Here is a 22,345-nt window from a genome sequence, read left to right on the forward strand (position 1 = left end):
GGTTTACTTACCATATGATTATTTTTTTTTATTTTATTTTTGTCTTTCACTACTTTTTCTGAGATTACGCTGGACTGATTTTTCTCAACGGTATGTCAAAAGATCTCAAATAGTATCAAGTTAAAAATATTACTTTCAAAAATTAAAAAAATTTCTTCTTTATTAAATAAAGTTTCTTAACTAACTTTCTTCATATAGACAATTAAAATCATTAATTTCTAATGTTTTTAATGTAAATTTGCCAAAATAGATTTGATATATTTTGATTTGATATTCAAAATAGATATATCAATTACAAAGTTGAATAATCTAATTTTGTTATTTATTAATTTTTTAACTCTAATTGTGTGTGCCACTACCAGTCTATGATATTTCTAACATTTTGGTAACATATTACTGCATAAATAGTTAAAAAAAAAAAGGACCATTGACGACAACTTTTAACACATTATTACGTTATAATTATTTTAATATTAGATAGGTGAAATGTGAATTATGTTATTTTTATACTTAACTAATATAACTAATTGCTACATATTAGTTCACACTTCGTATACTAATTGATACTAATTTATTCACACCTTTAAAACTATTTGCTACGATTTAGTCATCAGATTAGACATATCTGTTATTAAATCTTGGTGGTACACAAGTCATTAAAATGTTGTTTCAATGTCATTTGAAGTTTAATGTAATTAGAAAATGTTGTTAATATATTTGAAAATGCATTTTTCTTTAAATGTTTACATAAATAAAATTTTTTTGTTACATTTTTAAAAAATTTTATTCCTAAATTTACAAATTTATACTACTAATGTAAATATTTATAGTTTTATGTTATGTAAGTCTTAGTAATTATTATAGTATTGTAACTATCAGGAATGATTAGTAGTAAATTACAAATAGTATCTACATTTTTTTATTTTCAACTGTTTTCCTGAGCTGACGTATTAGTTCATTAAATGTTAGATAATGACTTTCTAAATTTATTTCATTATCATACTACAATGTCAAGAGTCATTTTCTTAAATATAATTTACATGATACACTTATACGTTTTCTTATTGTCACACAAACACTTATTAACGTCATTCTTCCATTTAATTTCTTCTTCAGGTTTAGCACCTCTTTAAAGTACTCTATTAACATAATATTTACTACCAAATTTTTCAAGTAACATTTCTACACACAATTTCCAATTGGAAATTTTCGTACCGATAAATTGTTTTATAGCGAAATTTTCATTTCTTTTAACCATGTCTTGGTTCATTACCTATTTTTTAATTATTACTTATACATGTTATTTAATAAATTTATTTATAAAATATAACGTGTATTTTGAATAAGATTTCACTATAAAAGTTAAATTAGAAAAGCATTGACAACAAAATATACAAACATTTATTTACTTGTCATTAATTTGTTCAGACCTTTGATACAAATTGCTACTAATTCAACCAAATATTTTATTTTTATCATAAGCTATCAAATATTTAAAAACTATCGAAAGTTTAAAAATTATTCGAAAGATTGGATAACTATCGAATATTTCGATATCTACTAATAATTATTTCTCATCGCTACTTCAAAGTCTGCCTTGAAAATATCTTAATTAATGTTACAAAATTAGATATTTTTCATTATTTACAACCCCTAAAATGTTTATTATAAATATAACTAAAGTTATATTTTAAACCACCTTTAGGCTAACGTTATTTTTATCATAAATTTCCTGTGGACCCAGGCTATCCATACTTGATAACTACGTGTCTAAGACTTTTGAAAATGAGTATTAACTATCTAAATTTTGTCTAAAATAATTTGAAAAGTTACACATATCAGATCTTTATATTCTAGATTTTACTTCTTTAAATCTTTATGTATATAAATATGATGAATACCTTCCTTTTTGGATTATAATTATCTAATGAACCTGCGAGTTTATGATCTATATATAAAATACGTTGTGATCTCATTATAATATAATTTTGAAATCCTTTATAATGTGTTAATTCCTATGGGTCGATTAATCAACTATTTAATAAAATTTAGTACCAACAATTTTATTTATTAAATGCGCGTAATATCTGAAAATACTATTATAACCTTAAATTGTGATATAGTATATCTACCATTGCAAGAAAACACAAAACAAATATTTATGATAAATTTTTATTAAATAAATTCAATATGAGAATCACATATATGTAATTATTAGGATTTCGGACTTATGCATTTATAGTTTTCATTTTAGTTATCTCGAGTACATCAATGATAAATAAATATTCGTGATTGTTTTGCTTAATCTTAATAAATTCAAATAAGTTAGAAATTTATACATGGAGTGTACAGTTTAATCCCTTCATTCTAGAATAAAAAAGTTCCTGTGGTACTGAATATACTTATAGCAAATTATCATGTAGTCGGGTATCTCAAAAGTGGTCCAAACAAATTTTATAAATGCATTGAACCCCGAATCGTAGTGATTATTCACAATGGTAATTAAAAAAACTTTGTTGACAACACTTCAAAAATAAACGTTCATAGCATAAATATCTAGACAGGAAAATGATAATAGAAAAAAAATCTAAGAGCTTTTAGCTCTTTTATAGTGCTATCCTGAGACAATATTAGTATTAAATGTAATTTTTTTTATGCAATGTACACAATTAACAAATAAAAAAGCAAATTATTGTAATTAAAATGCTAAATAAGTATTATAAAGTTCTCTAATAATATCTTTGAACTTAAAATAGTTAATTTTAATTTTTTGTAATTCTTATCTTTTATTAAAGAATCCACCTCACAATAAACTTTTAATAAAATATTACTTTATTCCAATAGATAGATAAAATATTTATTTTAACAAATTTGTATGAAATAAAGTATTTTGAAAAAGATAACTTTGGGACAAAATTTGTTAATAAATTTTTAATATTTATTGGGACAACTATACTTTTGGTATATATTTGTTGTAACTACGATTACAGACAAATTGTTAATTGTAACAAATATGCATTGGACAAATTAATAATTTTGGATAAGGGTTTTNGTGTTTACCTCTCTTATCCTGAGGAGCAACTCCATATAACTTTAGACTGTTCTTTATATAAACAAGTTTACTGTGTGTTATACCATGAATTGCACGAAATGCTTTTTCACAGACAGGTATGTCTCTCTGGACAGAATTTTCACCCTGGATTCGTACCCTGTACGAAAAAGAAGCATCACGTGTTGTGGCACTGCTTTCATTTAGTCGAGGCCTGCGTTTTTGCACTGGGTGCGTTACAATCAAACCCGCCAAATAATTATTCTGATCATTATGTGAGCTAAGTGAGTTAAAATGGCGCAGTATCATTTTCCTTTCTTCCTCTGATGTTGTTTCAAAGCATTTCAATCGAGTGCATTTGCAAGAACCTCCCATTTCATGTGACGATAATTTTATTTTTTTACTTACTTCTGATAAGCGACCAGTCCTTTTCTTTTTTCGTGCTTGAGTTTTAAGAACTACATTGCCCTCTGACTCACTTATTTCAGACATAATGCGCTTGTATGACAAGAACTACCAAATATAATTCAAAAACTTGAAGCCGTTATGTACAACGCTATATTAATACAACAACTGTAGTTAAACACGTTATGAAAAACGCCGGTCACGCCGCAATAACAACAGATTAATAACACTTGCCTTTTCTCTAATTACCTCTAAAATCGTACTGAAATCTACACTCAAAATGTTGAATTAAGCAGTTAGTACACTGGACGACGTGACTTCGTCGGTTTTTTCCCTGTACACCAAAACTTTGAGCGCTAATATCTATTAATATAGTTGATTATTTTCCTGTTTCGACCTGTCAGAATGTGCAGTGTCTCTAGCTGAAACTAATGATACCATAATATTCATTTGTGAAAAAAAGTGACTTAGTCGGTTTTTTCCCTGTACCCTTCATATGTATTTATTTATGAGTCCACGATCCTCGATTAAACTGTTATCATACTGAAAATATTTTAGCGATAAGAATAGTTTTGGTGATTACAGAAATACTTATTTTCCAACCAAATTAACTCAATAATTTATTATGATAAATATTGTATACCATTATACGATAAGAATTTATATTTATTTATTTAATAAAATACGGCTGTATTATTTTCATTGAGTAATTTTAATTTTATACATATATATAAATTATAAATTTATGTTGAAGTAATTTATAGAATACTTTGTATGTGTGTGTATATAGAATATAGCAAACGTTATTTCAAATACAATATTTTTCAACCTAAAAGTGATTATTAGTGTATTGAATCGTTGACTGATGGATGAAAATATTCAAAACCAGGATTCAAATGATGATGATTCTAGTATTGAAGAAAACTGGCTCGATGAAGAATACTGTCAATATATAGAAAATAGTGTGAAAGAGTTTTGCCCACGACTTTCTTCACCTCTATTCAAGTTGTCTCAACATAAATTAGGTATGAGATATAATTAGATATTAGCTTTAAATTAGGTTGATATTCCTTATTTAGATATTATAACAATTACTCATATAATGTATCTAACTGAATTTTTTAGGACCATTAGGTAGAAGAATAATACTTTCACAATTTCAATCTTCTACACCTAAATATTTAAATTCATGTGATTTGAGTATAGAAGACTCTACAAATAAACAACTAAATCAGAGATGTCTTGATAGATTTGTTGTATCTATTCCATGCTATTCAGGAGATCAACAGTTATGCATCGACCCATCACCCTTAAAACCTACTCAAACATCTACAGATGTTGTGCTTTCTGATTCTTGTTACTATTCTGAATGGATGATAATAACTCAATGTTCACGTCCACAAAGAGCTCCAGAAATTGTTTTTTTAAAAATTAACTGGCGTCAAAGATCTGGAACCGACTACCAACATTCAATGACAAACAGTCATACTTCTAAAATAATACAAACTGAAATAAGAGAATATAATGAAAGTTATTCAATTTCTACAAGTCAATCATTTCAGCAATATCTTGCAGAATTTTTGTATTCTAATGAAGATGAATGCTGTCTGTTTCCTTCATTAGAAGAGTGGAATCCCTTGTGCAATGATAATTGTTTATTAAGCCTAGCAGATGACTTATTTTCATGTTTTCAACAGTATCAAGTAAGTAATGATAATCAGTTGTTATAATCAACGTTAATGTTCTGTAAAATTTTGAAAATCAATAATTTTTTTAAAAGTTATGTCTCTTTATATCATTTTATGCATTATTTTTTATTAATATTTAATATATTTAAAGTTTTAAATTTTTGACTAAGTAATTAAATTTAAAAATGTATATGTTAAATTAAAAATTCTAGTGAGATAATTATAGCAAAAATTGTTTTCATGGTTTTTAAAAATTCTTAATGTTCAATAAATTAAGTAGAAAATTTCCTTAATTTTTACTACTATAAACAAAGAATATTGCCAAATATTTATAATAAATAGGCTCATTTGTACTTAATTCATTTAAAATTTATTATTTATTAATATGTCAATAGAACTTTTTTTTTTTAATTATAGTTTTACAAATTTTCGAATCCTACTGCCAGAATATCAAAACAACAAATGATGTTAAATCAAAATCAACAAAATTATATATTGAATTGTAGAAATGCATTTGCTCAATATAAACAACTATCTCAATTAGAAAAATCATCAGACACATGTAAAATAACAAATAATACATTTTGTGATTCAGAATATGGGGATATACAAACAGAACTTTTGGTCTTAGAACAAAATGATTTTGATTTGAATGATTATTATCATCAATCTATCACACCATTAATTTTACTACATACCATTATTAGTTGTAAGAGGATTCAAATGTCTACTCATTGTAGTCCTGGCAGTGAAGATAATTTACATACTAAAGGTATAATTGTCCTTTCTAACTCTCTATTACAATAGCAATAAAATAATTTTAGTAAAACTCTGTAATTTTGTTATTTTAAATAGAATGGTATAAAATAATAAAACAATATTTTGACTTGATTTAATTAATTAAATAAATCAATTTTAGAACTATATAAAAAGATCTAAAATTCAATATTTTATATTTTAATAAAATTTATATTGTTGTATTTAAGTTCTTTGTACTTGTTTTCTATAAATATTGGCTTTGATGACTATTAGATTAGAATACCAGGAATAAATAGTTTATTTAAATGATACTTATGAGATTTATTTCAAAATTATTTTAGAACATCTTACTATATAATATAAAATTGATCTAAATATTTTAATTGTTATTCTTTAATAATTGGAAATATCTATATTTTTTAGGATTTTCGACAAAGGAACAAAATGTTTTGTTGGCATCAGTTAGTACTTGTTTTCCATCTGTACTGCCAAATACACGTAACAAGAAATTTATCATTAATAATAGAAATAATAGATATGTTGTAAAAGTATTGAACAAAAATATATTGCAAAATACTTCCATTCTATCAGAAATGATGTTAGATTTAGATTGTTTGGATACAAGTATGATCGATTTTGGTGAGTAATAAAAAATCTATTATTTATGATAAAAAATTGTATAGTATTACATAACTATAAATTGTATTTATTTATTTATTGTGTTTACTTTTAGTTACTTATGTTACAAGGGTAAATTCAGTTGCACTTCAAGCATATAGAACCTGTATAGAAAATAAAAATCAAGAAAAAGATGAAAATTATGCAGAAAATATTATGGATAGGTCTAAAATTTCCACTTTGTTTATTGATTCCCTTATAGAAGAATTTGTTAGTAATTCTGAAGTTCTTATTCAAATTGAACTTTTAGATTACTATTTTTCAAGTGATTATGAACAATCAACAAAACTTCAAAACTCTACTTCAACCTTTGATACAATAAGATTTTTGATTTCATCTTTAGAAAGTGATTATAATAATGATGTTTCTTTGATTAAATATATATTGACAATTAGAATGGATTGTTATTTTGATGAAAATTCTATGAAAAACGAGGGACTGTTGTTGGATTTAGGTGCTGAGAAAGAGTTTCAACATCAAAACCCCATACTAAATAAAAACTTAACTGTTACTGTTATAGTTAATTCTGTGTATGAAGATGAAGATGAAAATGAAGAAAGGCAATCTGGTATAGTATTATTGAACTTTGATTTATTTACTGGAGAAGAAATTGATGATGAAAATGAAGTAACAACTTTGGTATATCATGCTGTGAGCCGTATAAAAAAAAAGATCTATAAATTTATTAATGCTACTGATATTCGACATTCAACTATCTATAAAGTAGTTGATTCTCTGGTTTCATTACCAAAATCACTTTGAGAATACTCATAATTTTTCTAGTATATTTTGCAATTCATAACAATCATAATAATTATGAATGATAATTACTAATTATTGTTAATCATAATATCAGTTTTGGTTTATAATTAATGTATATTGTACTTTTTTTTATAAACAAAAACTAAATAATTAATGTAAATAAAAATTGATTATTGACCTATATTGTAAGTTAATAATTAATTTTTCTATTTTAAATTGGTATTCACAGCGCACATTAACATATTAAATTGTAAATGCCAATTATCATTTAGTTATAAAATAAAAAAAATTGTTATAGTTATTTCAAAATTTTTATTTTGTCTTTTGAGTTTAATTTTTTTTATCTATTGTGTAATATACGGTAAATTTATGAAAGTAAAACTTTCTCTAAGTTTATGATATAAACATTTGTTCAAAATACTATATTATTGTTAACATTTTGTCTTAAATGAAAAATCAAGTTGTATAGTATTTATATTATTGTTATGACACTGTATATTATTATATTTATTTTAATTATTATTTAATTTTAGCAAGAAAAACTATTAAAAAAATATATAGAGGTATAAATAACAAAATAAATTGAAGTAAAAATTATTGGATTTATCATTCAAATTTAATAAAATAATCTATAAACCTCAAATATTTAAAAAAAAGTTGTATTGGATTTTTACCCCAAATCAAATTTATTTATTTTATTATATGAAAAAAATAATGTGATTTTGTTTAATTTTTATAAAAATTATATCAAAAGCAAGCTTATGGTCTCTTTTCATCAGTATCTTCTTCCTCGCCTTAGTCCCAACTACTTGATGTCGGCCATCCTTATCCTAATCTTCCACTTGACACGATTTCACATCCTCTACGCTCACATCAGCTGTTCTCATACAGCATTCAATAACATCTCTCCATCTCTTTTTTGGTCTTTCTCTACCTCTTCTTCCTTCAACATACATTTCTACAACTGTTCTTACGGCTTTCGGTTCTTCTCTCCTCATAACATGACCAAACCATCTAAGTCTATTATCTTTTATCTTATCCACGATTGACGCTACACCTATACTTCCTCTTATATGCTCGTTCCTTATCCTATCTTCTCTAGTCACTCGACTCATCCAACTAAGCATTCTCATCTCTGCTACACTCATTCTCTGCTCTACTTTCTTATCAACCGCCCAACACTGAACCATATATCATAGCTGGCATCACTACAGTCTTGCAGAATTTATCTTTCAGCCTCATTGCAATTCTTTTATCGCATAAGACCCAGAGGCTTCTCTCTACTTCAACCACCCGCACTTAAACCTGTATCTTACATGCTCGTCAATACCACCGCTCTTTTTCACAACTAATCCTAAATACTTCAAACTTTCCACCTCTCCAATCAACATTATTTCACCTACATCGTGTTCTCCTTTATTAAACTCGTACTCTATATACTCTGTCTTACTCCTACTTATTTTTAAACTCTTTTCTTTAAGAGCTGATCTCCACACCTCTAACCTTTGATTAATTTCCTTCCTATTTTCTCCTATTAACAGTATATTGTCAGCAAACAACATGCACCACGGCACCTCTCCTTGTATTTCTCTAGTAATTTCATCCATCACTATAGAAAATAAATAAGGGCTTAAATCAGAACCTTGATGCATTCCTACCCTTACACTAATACCTTCCGTATCTCCTCCCACACTTTATACCCTGGTACTATTGCAATCATACATATCCTCTATTATATTAATGTACTTTTTTGGTTCTCATTCTCATTAATGTCCACTTTAGAACCTCTCTCGGTACTCTGTCATACGCTTTCTCCAAATCTATAAATACCATACAAAGCTTTTTCTTTTTTTTCTTAAACTTTTCTATTAGTTGCCTCAAACAAAATAATGGCTCCATTGTTGACTTACCAGGCATAAATCCAAACTGGTTTTTAGATACCGATGTCTCATTTCTTATTTTCTTATCTATTACCTTTTCCCAATTATTCGTACTGACTCATATTTATGCCTCTATAATTTCGACACTCCTGTATGTCAGCTTTACCTTTAAATATCGGCACCACAATATTATTCCTCCATTCATTTGGAATTATCCTTTCTAATAATATTTTATTTAAAAGTTCCTTCAACCACCTTATGCCAACATCGCCTAATATTTTCCATACTTCTACTGACACTTTACCTGGTCCCACTGCTTTATTCTTTTTCATTGATGCCACAGCCTCCGATACCTCTTTCTTACTAATTAAATCTACCAGATCCTCATTCGCCAAAATATCCTCTAATGTCTCTTTTGGATACTCCTCACTCTGTAATTTTTCAAAATACTCTTTCCACCTCTTTTCACATCATCATCACTCGAGAGTACCCTATTATAAGCACTTTTTATACACCTTATATAATGATAATCTTTAGTTCTTTTCTCTCTTACTTTAGCAAATCTATAAATTTCTTTATCGCCTTCCTTTGTTCCTAGCCTATCATAACTCATCATACCTCTTTAACTTCGCCTTACTTACTGCACACTTGGCTTCTTTGAACAAGCATTTATACTCTATTCACTTTTCTATGCTTTTGCTCTACTGCCATACTTTGAATTGATTTTTCTTACTTTCTATGATTTTTTAAACGTCTCTTTTCATCAGTATGTAAAAAAAAAAAAAAAATTTATAGAAATATGAAATAGTAATTTTTACAGAAATCTTGCTATTTTTGATTTAAAGTCAAATAACTTATAGAAAAATTATCGTAAGAAAATTTTTTTTTTTTCATCATAAAGTACTATTAAATAGCTTTAAAATTTGATATAGGTTTAAAGAACGCAGAATTTCATTTAAATATTTAAATAAAAAGTTATAGCAGTTATTAAATGCAGAAAAAAAATTGAAAAATTCTATTTTTTACGGCAACGTAATTTTGAGATATTTATGAAATTAAGGGATTTTTTTCCAACAGTAGATTCAAATCGGGTTTTTTTGACGTATTAATCATAATAATCAGTCCAGTGAGAGTTCAGAATTTTCATAGATAAGCATGAAAAAATGCCCATCATAGTAAATACCTTCTCAATTACGCATTGAAGCTTAACAATTTTTTTTCAGACCAAAAATGATCCTAACTATTTTGTAGTCTATGTTATAGTAAATTTAGTACATTCCAGGTGCACTCTTAAATTTTAAGCTCTGTGTTTTTGAAGTCAGAATTTTTTTATTCATTAGTTATTAATACAAATTATAAAAACTTCATAAATTGATTATACTATTTGGCGTGATCACATTTGTTATATTCAACAAATAGAATAAAATGTACTTAAAATAGAAAAGACTGACGTCAAACACAACATACAGATTACCAAGATTTGAACTTAAAAAAAAAAAAATTTCTTGTTCGCCAATCATTAATTTTGAATACTATTTATTGTAATAAAATAATTCTTAAGTTAATTGTATATTTTAATAAAAATACTTCACTAAAATGAAAATTTACGTCGCTTCGGTATTTTTTTTAACGTTTTGTAGTACAATTAGAACAACGATTAACAATGAAGAAAGTGTCATAAAATTTTTAAACTCATTACTCATGGAGACCAAGTGGCATATAGAAGAAAAATCCTTGTATGATTTTCCAAATAAAGTGGACGTTGTACTAGAAGATTTATTCGTAAAAGATCTATCAGAGAAAAATCGTGTTGATAAGGATAATTATGTAACAAAATATCCGCAGGCTGTGCTATTGATAAACATCGAGTACGCAAAAGCTTTGTATTCAGTCATTGTATATTTTTTAGAGTTTATCGATTTATGTAACCTCGAACATTCAAAGGTAAAAAGTGATGAGTCAGATGAATTGTTTGAAAAATGTGTAATAACGGTAAAGTCGAACTTCACAAAATCCAAGAAATTGGTAAAATATTTTCTAAGTGCGTTAAAGTTTATCAAACTTTTGTCAACGATTGAAGCAAATTATGTAATGATATCGGTGTTTGAGAAGTTTGACGAATTATTCGAAAAAGTAAACAATGTTATTGTTGATAAAAAATATGAACTTGATCTATTTTTGAATTCTATACTCAAGTTTAACAAAGATTTCTATTCTCTGTTGTGTAGTTATAACGTCGATATACCAGATAAAAATAAACTCTTTAAAAATGATTACAACAAATATTTCGAAAAATTAAAAGAAAAAAAAGGAATTACACAATGTTATTTAAGCTTTCTTATGGAATATTTTGATGATTTTATTGATCAGATTATAGAAACAAAATACACAGAACTTGGTTTTGTATACAATGAAAGACAAATTGAAAATATCTATTATGATATAATTATTAATAAAGGATATACGGATTGAAATAAAGTATAAATTGAAAAATTCTAACTATTATTTTTTTAAATAAAGAGTAAACATTAAAATTTATTCTGATACTTATTTTAATAAAAAATCATATGATTATTTTTTTTCAGCGTCTCTATTTTTTACACTTTAAATCAACAACAAAAAAAAAAATAATACAAGTGATCAATTTTTATTATATCTTTAATTGAACTAAGCAAATTTACGTGTAAATATAAAATAAATATGATGAAACATTTTTTTTTTATTAAAATTTGTTCATATTTAAACATTGATAACGAGTAGAGTTTTGGTATAATTTTGAATTTATATTGTAATTATTGTTTATTCAATTTGTATTTTTTTAACATAAAAAAATTATAAATATAAAAAATGATTCTTGATAATTATGGGTTTTTAATAGGGATATTAATATGCAATTGTAAGATAGTTCTTGGCAATATAAAACTACACAAATTTTAAGTATATCTCTAATAAGTTAGTAGTAGATAAGTTAGTAATAAATGGTTGATTTTTAACTTTGTTATTAACGAGATGTTTAAACAAATAAATTCTTATTATTTAATAAATAAAAAAAAAACCATCACAGGGGGGTCGTGGCACAGTGGTGACGTGGCATAGTTGGATCAAGTATAATGATATCTGAGAGTGATTAAAATCACTATAAAAAAAAATGCTTCGATGTAAATATTTTGATAGTGTTTAATTTTAAAAAGTTGGCGGATTCTTCCAAAAGCTACATGATCATCTGTTTCCTTATTAATATCCTGATTAAGGTAAAGTATGTCGAGTGAAAAAGGGATTATTAAAAAAATTATTTCTCATAAAAAAATTGTGTTGATCCATACACTATTTAATAAGTTATAGCATTATAATATTAAAATGTAAAATATAAAATCGAGAATTTTCACACAAAAATAGCATTCGGTAGTCATTTTCACCATGAAGACAAAATAAAGTCAGAATTTTTTTTTTCCATAATTAAGTATATTACATTAACTTTAAATTAAGATATATATAAAAGTGTCAGTCTTTCCGTAACACTTTCAAAAGTTAAGTTGAAAAAGTTAATTTTTTGTGAAAAAGTTGTCATTTTAAATCTCTCCCTGTGTGCAGGTTAAATGTCAGATTTACAAAAAAAATGTACCAAATGAAAGATAAAGACATTATACATCTATAAAAAAAATATTGATTTGTCCATGCTTGAAAAAGTCTTGGCAGTTTTAAGAAAAAAAAATTGAAAAAATTTCGAAAATTAACGATTTTTGTGTAACAGACACAAAAAAAACACAATATAGTAAAACTAATACCTTCTCAATTTCGCTTCGAAGCTAATAATTAACTTACAACAAAAACTAACTTATTATTTAGAAATTATAAATACCACTCGGAATATTCATTTACAGTCTCGCCATCCAAATTAAAATTAAGATAGGTAATGAACATTCATCTTGTTTACTTTATACAACTAAGTTGTACATGCAAACAAGATCTATCATACGGCGAGTTTTAAATCCACTCCTCAACTTTTGACTGCTACATGTAAATAAGCTAAGTCTTTCTCAAAAATTAAATTTCATAATGATGCAATCAATTTCAAAAAATAAGCAAGTTCGTATATTTTTTTCAAATAAATTTAAAATACCAGTGTTTTTTTCTCTTTCACCACAGAGGGTTTCAGTGTTAGATGAAGTTCGTTTGCCAAGAGTAGTACAGACTTGTTGAAATTTTAATATAAGAACCGTTAATACTGTTTTTGAACACAGAGAAGACTTTATAACTTCTATGGATAAAATAATTAAAAAATCTTTACATGCTAAAACAATTAATCAAATGATTGACAGCTTACCACGATATTATTAAATTTGAATAGTCTTGTTTAGTTTAACCCCAAACTAATATTTTTTTTTTCACTTTCACAAATAACTTTTTTACCATTTGTAAATTTACCACCTCATAGTTATGGTGCAATTTCAACAGTACTCCATTTTGCAGTAAAAGAATCAAATGAAATCAATCAAAAAACTAAAATTTTTACTTTGTTACTTTTGATTTGCCATTGTATATTAAAGCAAAAGATATAGTTCATACTTATGGTAAAGAACTTTCAAACGTCATTGTTCGACTCGGGGGCTTTCATTTACTGGTGTCTTTTATAGGCTGCATTGGGTATCTAATGACAAATAGTGGACGTCAGGAAATGTTAAACACTATATATGCACCAAATTCTGTAGAAAACCTATTATCTGGTCATACCTATTCGAGATCTATCTGAGCGCATTCATTAACGCATTTAGCTTTGTCAAAACTTATTTTTGAAAGAATTGATCTAACTGAAGATGAGCGAGTTAAAGTTCAAGAGTACTTTAATAAATACTTTGTGGATTCCACAAGTATGGAAAAAATAAATAAAGACAACTTTTATTTCTACAACTAATAAATTTATAATCGAAGTTAGTTCAATTAAAAATCTAAGTCCAACAACTGCGTTATGGATACAATATTTTGAAATGCTTACATTAATGAAAAAATGTATTCAAGTCGAAAGATTAGGTGACTGGTGTCTACATTTAACTTATAGAGACATGCTTCCTTATTTTCAAGCATGCGGTCACATTCCATACGCTAAGGCTACTTATATGTATTTACAAGATATTCTTACATTAGAGAATAAAATGAATACTACAGAATATTCAAAATTTGTAAATAAAAGTTACTTTACTATTCGTCGCGTAGATAAAAATTGGTCTGGTATATGGACAGATATAACGATTGAACAAACTCTTATGCAGACAATGAAAACAGCTGGTAGTCTAACACATGGTAGAGGTATAACGAATAGCGTATTAAATAAATTGATTTTGAGTATGCCTGTTTTAAATAATATATGTGCTAACATTGAAAATTTTGTAAATCTTTCTTCCAGTATAAGCGAACAGCACATCGAACTACGTGAGTCTAGAATATCTCGTGATGTTGAAAAAATTGTCAAATGGTTCTCATTAAATTGTCCATTCCCAAACAACAATTATGTTATGTCACTTGCCACCGGAATTTCTGGTAATGATAAAGTTAATTGTCATAAAGCGTATGAAATTGGTCTTGTTTTAGTAAGCTCAATGGTGGGTAATAACTTTCATGATATAAAACTTAAAAGGCCAAATAAAGTTTTAACTCTAGCTTCAATAACTTCTGGTGTTAAAATGAATAATGAAATAATTAAAGTAAACCCATTTCTACTATTTCAACGAATCGCTATTTTAAAAAAAAGTGATAAAGAACTTTTGTCATATCTTCAATTTGAACTCGCACCTTTCCCTTTGGCATTATTTGATAAAAATGTTTTAGAAAAACAAAAAAATCTGCTTTATATGATATTTTACAGCACATACCTTTAGAAAGTTTATATATTACTAGTGCAAAGTATATAATTGATGGAGAATTTTTCCTCTATAAAGTTATTTGGCAAATGTATCAAACATTTGAACTAATTTGTGAATTTTATGTTACTTATTTAAAAAAACACTTTGGTACTGATGGTACTGTAATTGTTGTGTTTGATAGTCATCAGAATAATGTAAAAAGTACAAAAAGTTCAAAGCGATAACGTCGAAGGTTAAATAAAAAATGTGCTGATATATTTTTTAAAAGCCATATGGTTGTTCCTGTTTTACAGGACAACTTTTTATCAAATGATAATAGTAAAATTCGATTTATTGAAATGCTTAAAACTAAACTAGTATGCAATGAATTTGTTGTTAAAATAGCAAATGATAATACCGATACATTAATTGTTAACACTGCAATTAATGTGTCTAGTTATCATCCTAAAGTTATTGTGGTTGGTGAAGATATTGATTTATTAGTACTTCTTTTCGCTTTAACTCCTAGTGAAAATAACATATATTTTTAAAAGCAAGCTCCGGTAATGAAGAAAAAAAAATGTTTAGTACTGAATTTATACAAAAAAATAATCCTTCGTTGATCAATAAAATACTATTTTATCATGCAATAAGTAGATGTGATACAACGTCAGCCTTATTTCAAAAAGGAAAAAAAATGTGTTCAAATTTTACAAAAACGAGAGGACATAAATTCAATTATTTCAATTTTTATTAGACCTAATTAATCTCATGATGAAATAACTCAAAATGGTATTCAGTGCTTGTTATATTTATATGGAGCACCTGAAAATGAAAAATCTTTGAATATACATCGTTTTAATTTATTCACAAAATTTGCAACGAAAAATAAAACTAATCTTGTTTCACTCCCTCCAACAGAAGATACTGCAAGACAACACTATTACCGAGTTTATTTACAAGTGCAGTTATGGCTGGGTCGCAAAAAAAAATCCTGAAGAGTGGGAGTGGGTTATCCAAAATTATATTTTGTCCCCAGTTACAGTATTGAAAGCTCCAGCACCCAACCAAATACTTAAAAGCATATCATGCAGTTATGCCAAAGGTTATGGTAAAAATTGTGGCTGCTGAAAAACTGGACTTAAATGTTCTATTATATGTGGACATTGCAAAGGCCAATAGTGTACAAATTCAGTAGAAATAGAGATTAAAGATGAAGAAGATTGTACTTTTATTGAAGATTTATTCGATCAAAATTTGGAGAAGGAAAATGAATAAGAAAATATAAAAAAAAAATTGAAAATTTTAGTACTCTTATCATTGTGTCTGATGTAAGAATAATATGATAAGTAATCGTAAATTGGAAAAAAATTGAAAATAAATTTTAGTACTTATACTAAATGTAATGTAAATCGAAAAATATTTGTTAAAATGAACAAATAAATATGATATTTTTTGTTTAAAATTGTCCTTTAAACAACTTATATACGAAACTGTTTTTTGTAAGTTTAATGTTTTTTGAGAAAATAAAAAAAGCTCAAATCCAATGGATGAGGACTTTTAGTATGTCATTATAAATATCTTAATTCAACTTTAAAAAAAAAAAAATTTCGTTGGGAATTTTTTCCGTCATTTTTCCTTTGTTGACTGGCCTATTATTGAAAATGAATGAAATAATAAATCAATGAAATATTTTCAAATGAAAATGTAAAAAAATAACTCGAAAAATTCAATTTTTTATAATAATTATTTATCATAGAAATATTAAACATATTTCGAGCAAAGCAATATTAGCGATTAAAGTATTTTTATAATCGACAAAATATATTCAGAATAATTTAAAGTAGTCATATACATAGAAAAATTTAAACATAAAACAAAATTAAATTTAAGTCATACATAAACAAATAAATTAAAAAAATCAATAAAAATTGTATATGTTGTACTATGAAATTTATATAATCATAATACAATAATTTAAACTTTATTTTTCAATAAAATATTTCATCCGACAGCAAGCTGTGGAAAAAATAAAAGAATTATAAGGTATTTATACAATTACAAAAGTCGGTTGTTTGTCTAAATAGGTAAGTTTGTAATGGTAAAATATTGAAAATTAGGAAGTGTGAATATTTGTGTTTATCGATATAATGTGAATAATTAGTAAAATTGTCTTAATTATAATCTAACAATAATAGTAATCAGTACATTCTGGATACTTGGGATGTTTTTTGTTCGTGTAAAGTTTATTGTGATAAGATAAGTATTTCGTGTTCATGTTGAAAAATTGGCCGAAATACATAGTAATAGAATCGTGTCTTTCGTCGATATATTTGTGTTGAATGTCAAAGTGTCGAGGTCGAATAATTTTCTAAATTGTATCAACTAGAAAACTAATTGATTGACATTAACTACAATTGTAATTATAAATAGAAATTAAATTAATTTACCTCTTTTCGACCTGTAGTTTAGGTATGTGCAGTGCTACGTTGGGAGCAATACTTTTCAACAGGTCAAAGAGTTTTTTACCACCTCCTTCGTAGTCGTTACACATATATTTTTTAAGACTGTAAACTTCGTGTTCCTTATATGAAGAGACACTCCTTAGGGAGACGCCACTATAACCTATGGCTTATATTTTTTTAACGTTTCTACAATCTCGAAAAAATCTCTGTATTAATGTAATTTTGTCTTAAACTCCATAAATCTCTGCGTTTCTTTTGACAAATTCTAATTTTTTACCATCGATATTTACAGCGATTACAAGTGTGTAACTAGAAAATTAATTGATCAACTTAATAATAATATTTAAATAATACTTACTATTAATGTAATAGATGTTATAATAGTGAAATATTATTGATAATTCAAAGAATAAGTGACAATGCCTTGTGTCCCAAAGATGTCATTAGGACTTGAATGATATACACGAATTGAATTTGGATCAGCGAGTTCTGTTGTGGAAAAAATTTCTTCTAACTTGAGACCTGAGGATTTGACTATTGACTATATGGATTTTATTACTCTTCTCCGCTTATCAAGATTCGCAAGAACATTGTTCGAGATTGGATGAGTAGGAACATTTGGAACCGGGGGTTTAGCTTGGGATTCGCTGGAACATGGTGGAGTGCCCGGTACTTTGGTGGTTGGAGTAGATCTAGTGACTGCTGTTTCACTTCCTCAGCACCTGGTATTTGAGCTTCTTGAGTGTCTCATTGAGTAGTGTCGATGCGTACTGCTTCTCTTACTAAAAAGTCGTTTTGAGAAAAATTGTTGAGTAATGGGTTTGCTTTTGTTTCAAGCTTGGTCGTGCTTCTTTAAGCTTTGATTCATGTTTGCTTAGTTGGATATTTAGGGTAAGGAATTTAAACTCCATGGAAGCAAATACACATAGACATTTTCTTAGTATATACGGTGATGCAATTTTTTTGGAAATCGAATACAATTTTCAATAATAACACAATGCAGTACGATGAACATTACTTGCAGTTTAGCTTTCAGACTCATGCTAGTTGTAAATATATTTATTAAAATATTAATTTGAAATATAAAAAATTTCAATAATGACTAACAACATAGAAATGTATCAAGGTAATTTTTATTTTTTAATAATTATACATTTTCCATACAAATATTTGGTCTTATAAATAATAACATTTTATTTATCTAAAAATATATTAGTTGAATATTTTTTTTGAAACTTAAAGTAGATATTTATTTTGAGTTAAAAAAATTAAAACTGTTTATTTATCATGAATTGTTTCATTTTATTTTATTTGTTAAACTCACTAATTTTTGTGTTATTATTTATTTTGCATATTAGTACTAATAGTAGAGATTAGCAAACAATAATACTTCATTAGAAAGGTCTAAATAATGTCAGAAATCAATTTTTATGGTAATGATTAAATTGTATTAAAAGTTATTATTATTTTTTAATTAAAAATATTTGGAAAATTCAATGAAGTACAACTAAATATTTTCCTTTCAGTAATGTTTTAATAAAAAAGTCTGGACTTTGCTAAATAATTAGGAACTTGGTGATTAATTTTTGTGACATTATCCAAAATCTGATACGTATCAAATATTATAATATGAATTTTTTTATTATAGTTGTTAAAATTATTATTTTTTTTAATGGATAACTTTTTTTCTTTCAAAAATGCAATATAAAATTGATAAATTATATCTCATTATACGTTAGTAATTCTATTTCACTTAAAAAATTTTTTTTATAATATAACTACTGGCTAATTGTTAATGTTATAATAGTAAAGTATTCTAGATTGTTCAAAGTTACAACGTCATGGAAACAAATGACTTTTTTTACACATAGCCATTTTTTTTTAGTAATTTGTGTTATTAATACTTTTATTATGATTAATTGTCTTTTTTCTCGTTTATATGGATTAATTAATTATATTATTAACGATTATTTATATTAGCAAGAAATCAATGTTTGATGGAATGTACGTTATGTTATATATGGTGATGCTAATTGTTTTAATAAAATTCAATACAATTTACAATAGTTATAAAATGCAGTACGATAATTATTGTTTGTTGTTTAACTATGAAAATTATTTCAATCGTACGTACATTTATTAAAATATAATTTTAAAATATCTGAAATTTAAGTAAATTAATAACAATATAAAAATAGAGATATTTATTAAGATAATTTTTACTTTTAGCTTCGATGCGAAACTGAGAAGGTTATGGTTTTGCTATGGTGTGTTTTGTTTTTTTTTTGTCTGTTACCACTTATTCTCAGCTCTCACTGGACCGATATTTTTCAACGATACGTCAAAAGATCACAAATCGTATCTAATCGAAGACATTACCCTCAAAAATTGAAAAAATTTCTCTCATTCCACGTAAATGGGGAAAATAGATGTATAATGTACTTTTCATTTGGTATTGTTTTTGTAAATTTGACACTTAACCTTAATCTCGATTTCATATTTTACATTTTTAACTTTATTGTGCTATAATTTGTTGAAAAGTGTATGGATGAATACAATTTAATTTAATTTTAATTTTGCTATATATATTATTTTTTTAACTATATTTGTATGGTCTTCTACCTTTCTAGTATTTCAAATTCTTTGGTAATTTGTTATAGTAAAAATCATTTCTTAAATTATGATCTTGAGTTTCATATAAATATAATAATGGACTTTTTTGGATTTGATAATCGTCATCAGTTTTACTTAATGACCGATTGAACAAATCTTCCATTATTTCTACATCATCAGGCACCTTAAGTGCATAATCATCTTCTTCGTATATAACTAATTGCAATATATTGTCCGTATTATCCAATAATATATTAGATCTATTTTCCTTTGATGGACTATTTAGACTGTCTAATTTTTTGACAGATGTGTTATCCTTTTTTTAGAATAATTAAATACGCCCCTTTTCCATTATTTGGCCATCTTTTTTCAGACACATTTTTATCATCACAACATACCCATCTAGACTTTTCTTTTAAATATACGATGTAATGTCCACATTTAGTGTCATCGCTTATATGAAATATTGTAACTGACGGTATATAAATAGAATCTTCTATTGTAAATCGAGATTTGGACAAATTTTTTAATTTTAGAACTGTTGTTTTACTAATTATATATTGACCATTTATCCAACTAGAATTGAATAATGACAACTGTATAATCAAATAATTATTTGCTTTTATTATTTCATGTCGTCTTTTGAAACCACCTGTTTGATTACAGTTTTGACAAGAATAATCATCAATGGATGTCCATTTTTTTTTATTAAATTGAAGTAGACTTTCTAGTTCTATACTGTGGTTTCGATTAGAAGGTAATTCTAAACGTTTCACAAGATTGCGTTCCTCTGAACTACAAGTTTTTTTTTTACAATAATCGCAGTAGTTTATACAACTTTCAGTAAAACTAAATAAGGAGGTATCACTTACACAACGGTTACAGTTCATTAAAGCTTCCATAAATTCTACACAATCCTGTTGTTCCTTCCTAGGAAAAATCGTGTTCTTTAAAGTGTCATCCACGTATTTTCTTATTTCAAGCGTATCGGTCACTTCATTTTTTTCATAATCAATAAGCTGTTGTTTCATTTCTCCAGCTTGGCCTTTATAAGTAGTACTTACAAACGTATCACAATGATATAAAGCTTGAATAACAGAGTTGGAATAACATGATACATTATCCATATTAGCAAAGCCAATGATTTGACGAGAAATTTTTACATTATCTACGTTTATTTTATTTTTCAAAATACTTTTTTGTACGATTAATGCATCAGTGTCATCGATGATACTCATCGAACGATTAAAAATATCTTCAATCATTTCTACGTCATCTCCAAGCACGATAAGAGCGTCATCTCTATCTCTGTGTACAATTGATTGCAATGCAATATCAATGTTTTTATCTAAATCCTCTGAAAGTCGTAATTTTTCTTTTAGTGGTAGTAAATAATGGTTATCAATCCTTTCATCGCTATTAGATCGGGAAACTTTTNTCAATCCTTTCATCGCTATTAGATCGGGAAGAAAGTTGTATTTCTTTGTTCACTAAAACCAAAGGTCTATGGTCACTCACTAAACTTTCATAAACAATTACATTAAAATCAGTGTTGGTTATGACATTGTCAATACAAGTACCATAGTCTGTTGTAATTTCATTGACAAGTATTTTATACTTCATTTCTTCTATAATTTTATTAAAAATATTTGGAATTTTATAGAAATTTATATTGAAATCCCCAATAAAAATGATGTTTTCTCCATTAATATCAATTATATTTTTTAAGCATTCACACATTTTTTGTTTGTAGAAAATTTAGGCGAAACATATAATCCGACATATGTGTAATTATCAAGGATAACACAAATAATTTCCATGTGATCTTTGTTATGAGTAATAACTGAGGATTCACTTGATTTGAAAATATCACGTATATTATTATTTAGGAAACATATTGAACCACTTTTGCCATTGTCATGCACTTTGTTGATCCTACATATCTCTGTGAGTCCTTCAATGTTATAAAAATCATTTTTTGTTGTTCCAGTTTCTTGGAAAAATACTATATTTGATTTTAATAATATTTTATCAGTAAGTATGTGTTCGAAATATTTGTTTAATGATCTTATATTGTGTAAAACACAATATATCGACAGATTGTCTTATGTTAAAAATGGAAATTTAGGTTTTATTTCACAAGACCGCAGTCTAGCCATTTCAGCATAGACTTTTGAAGATGGTTTAGGTGAATTAAATGGAAAATAAT

General features: G+C 26.3%; 1 protein-coding gene across 1 annotated transcript; it reads left to right on the forward strand.

The window, feature by feature from the left end:
• Positions 1-4,056: 4,056 nt before the first annotated feature.
• On the forward strand, positions 4,057-7,518 carry LOC126897237 (uncharacterized). The gene is made up of 6 exons (XM_050670694.1): positions 4,057-4,160; positions 4,245-4,479; positions 4,580-5,157; positions 5,560-5,914; positions 6,325-6,540; positions 6,635-7,518. Exons 2-6 carry the CDS (start codon positions 4,320-4,322, stop codon positions 7,339-7,341), a joined length of 2,016 nt encoding a protein of 671 aa, XP_050526651.1. The 5' UTR covers positions 4,057-4,160; positions 4,245-4,319; the 3' UTR covers positions 7,342-7,518.
• The last annotated feature ends 14,827 nt before the right edge of the window (positions 7,519-22,345 follow it).

This window comes from Daktulosphaira vitifoliae, unplaced genomic scaffold, assembly GCF_025091365.1.
Source record: "Daktulosphaira vitifoliae isolate Bord-2020 unplaced genomic scaffold, ASM2509136v1 Scaffold_2, whole genome shotgun sequence".
NCBI classification, from domain to species: Eukaryota; Metazoa; Arthropoda; class Insecta; order Hemiptera; family Phylloxeridae; genus Daktulosphaira; species Daktulosphaira vitifoliae.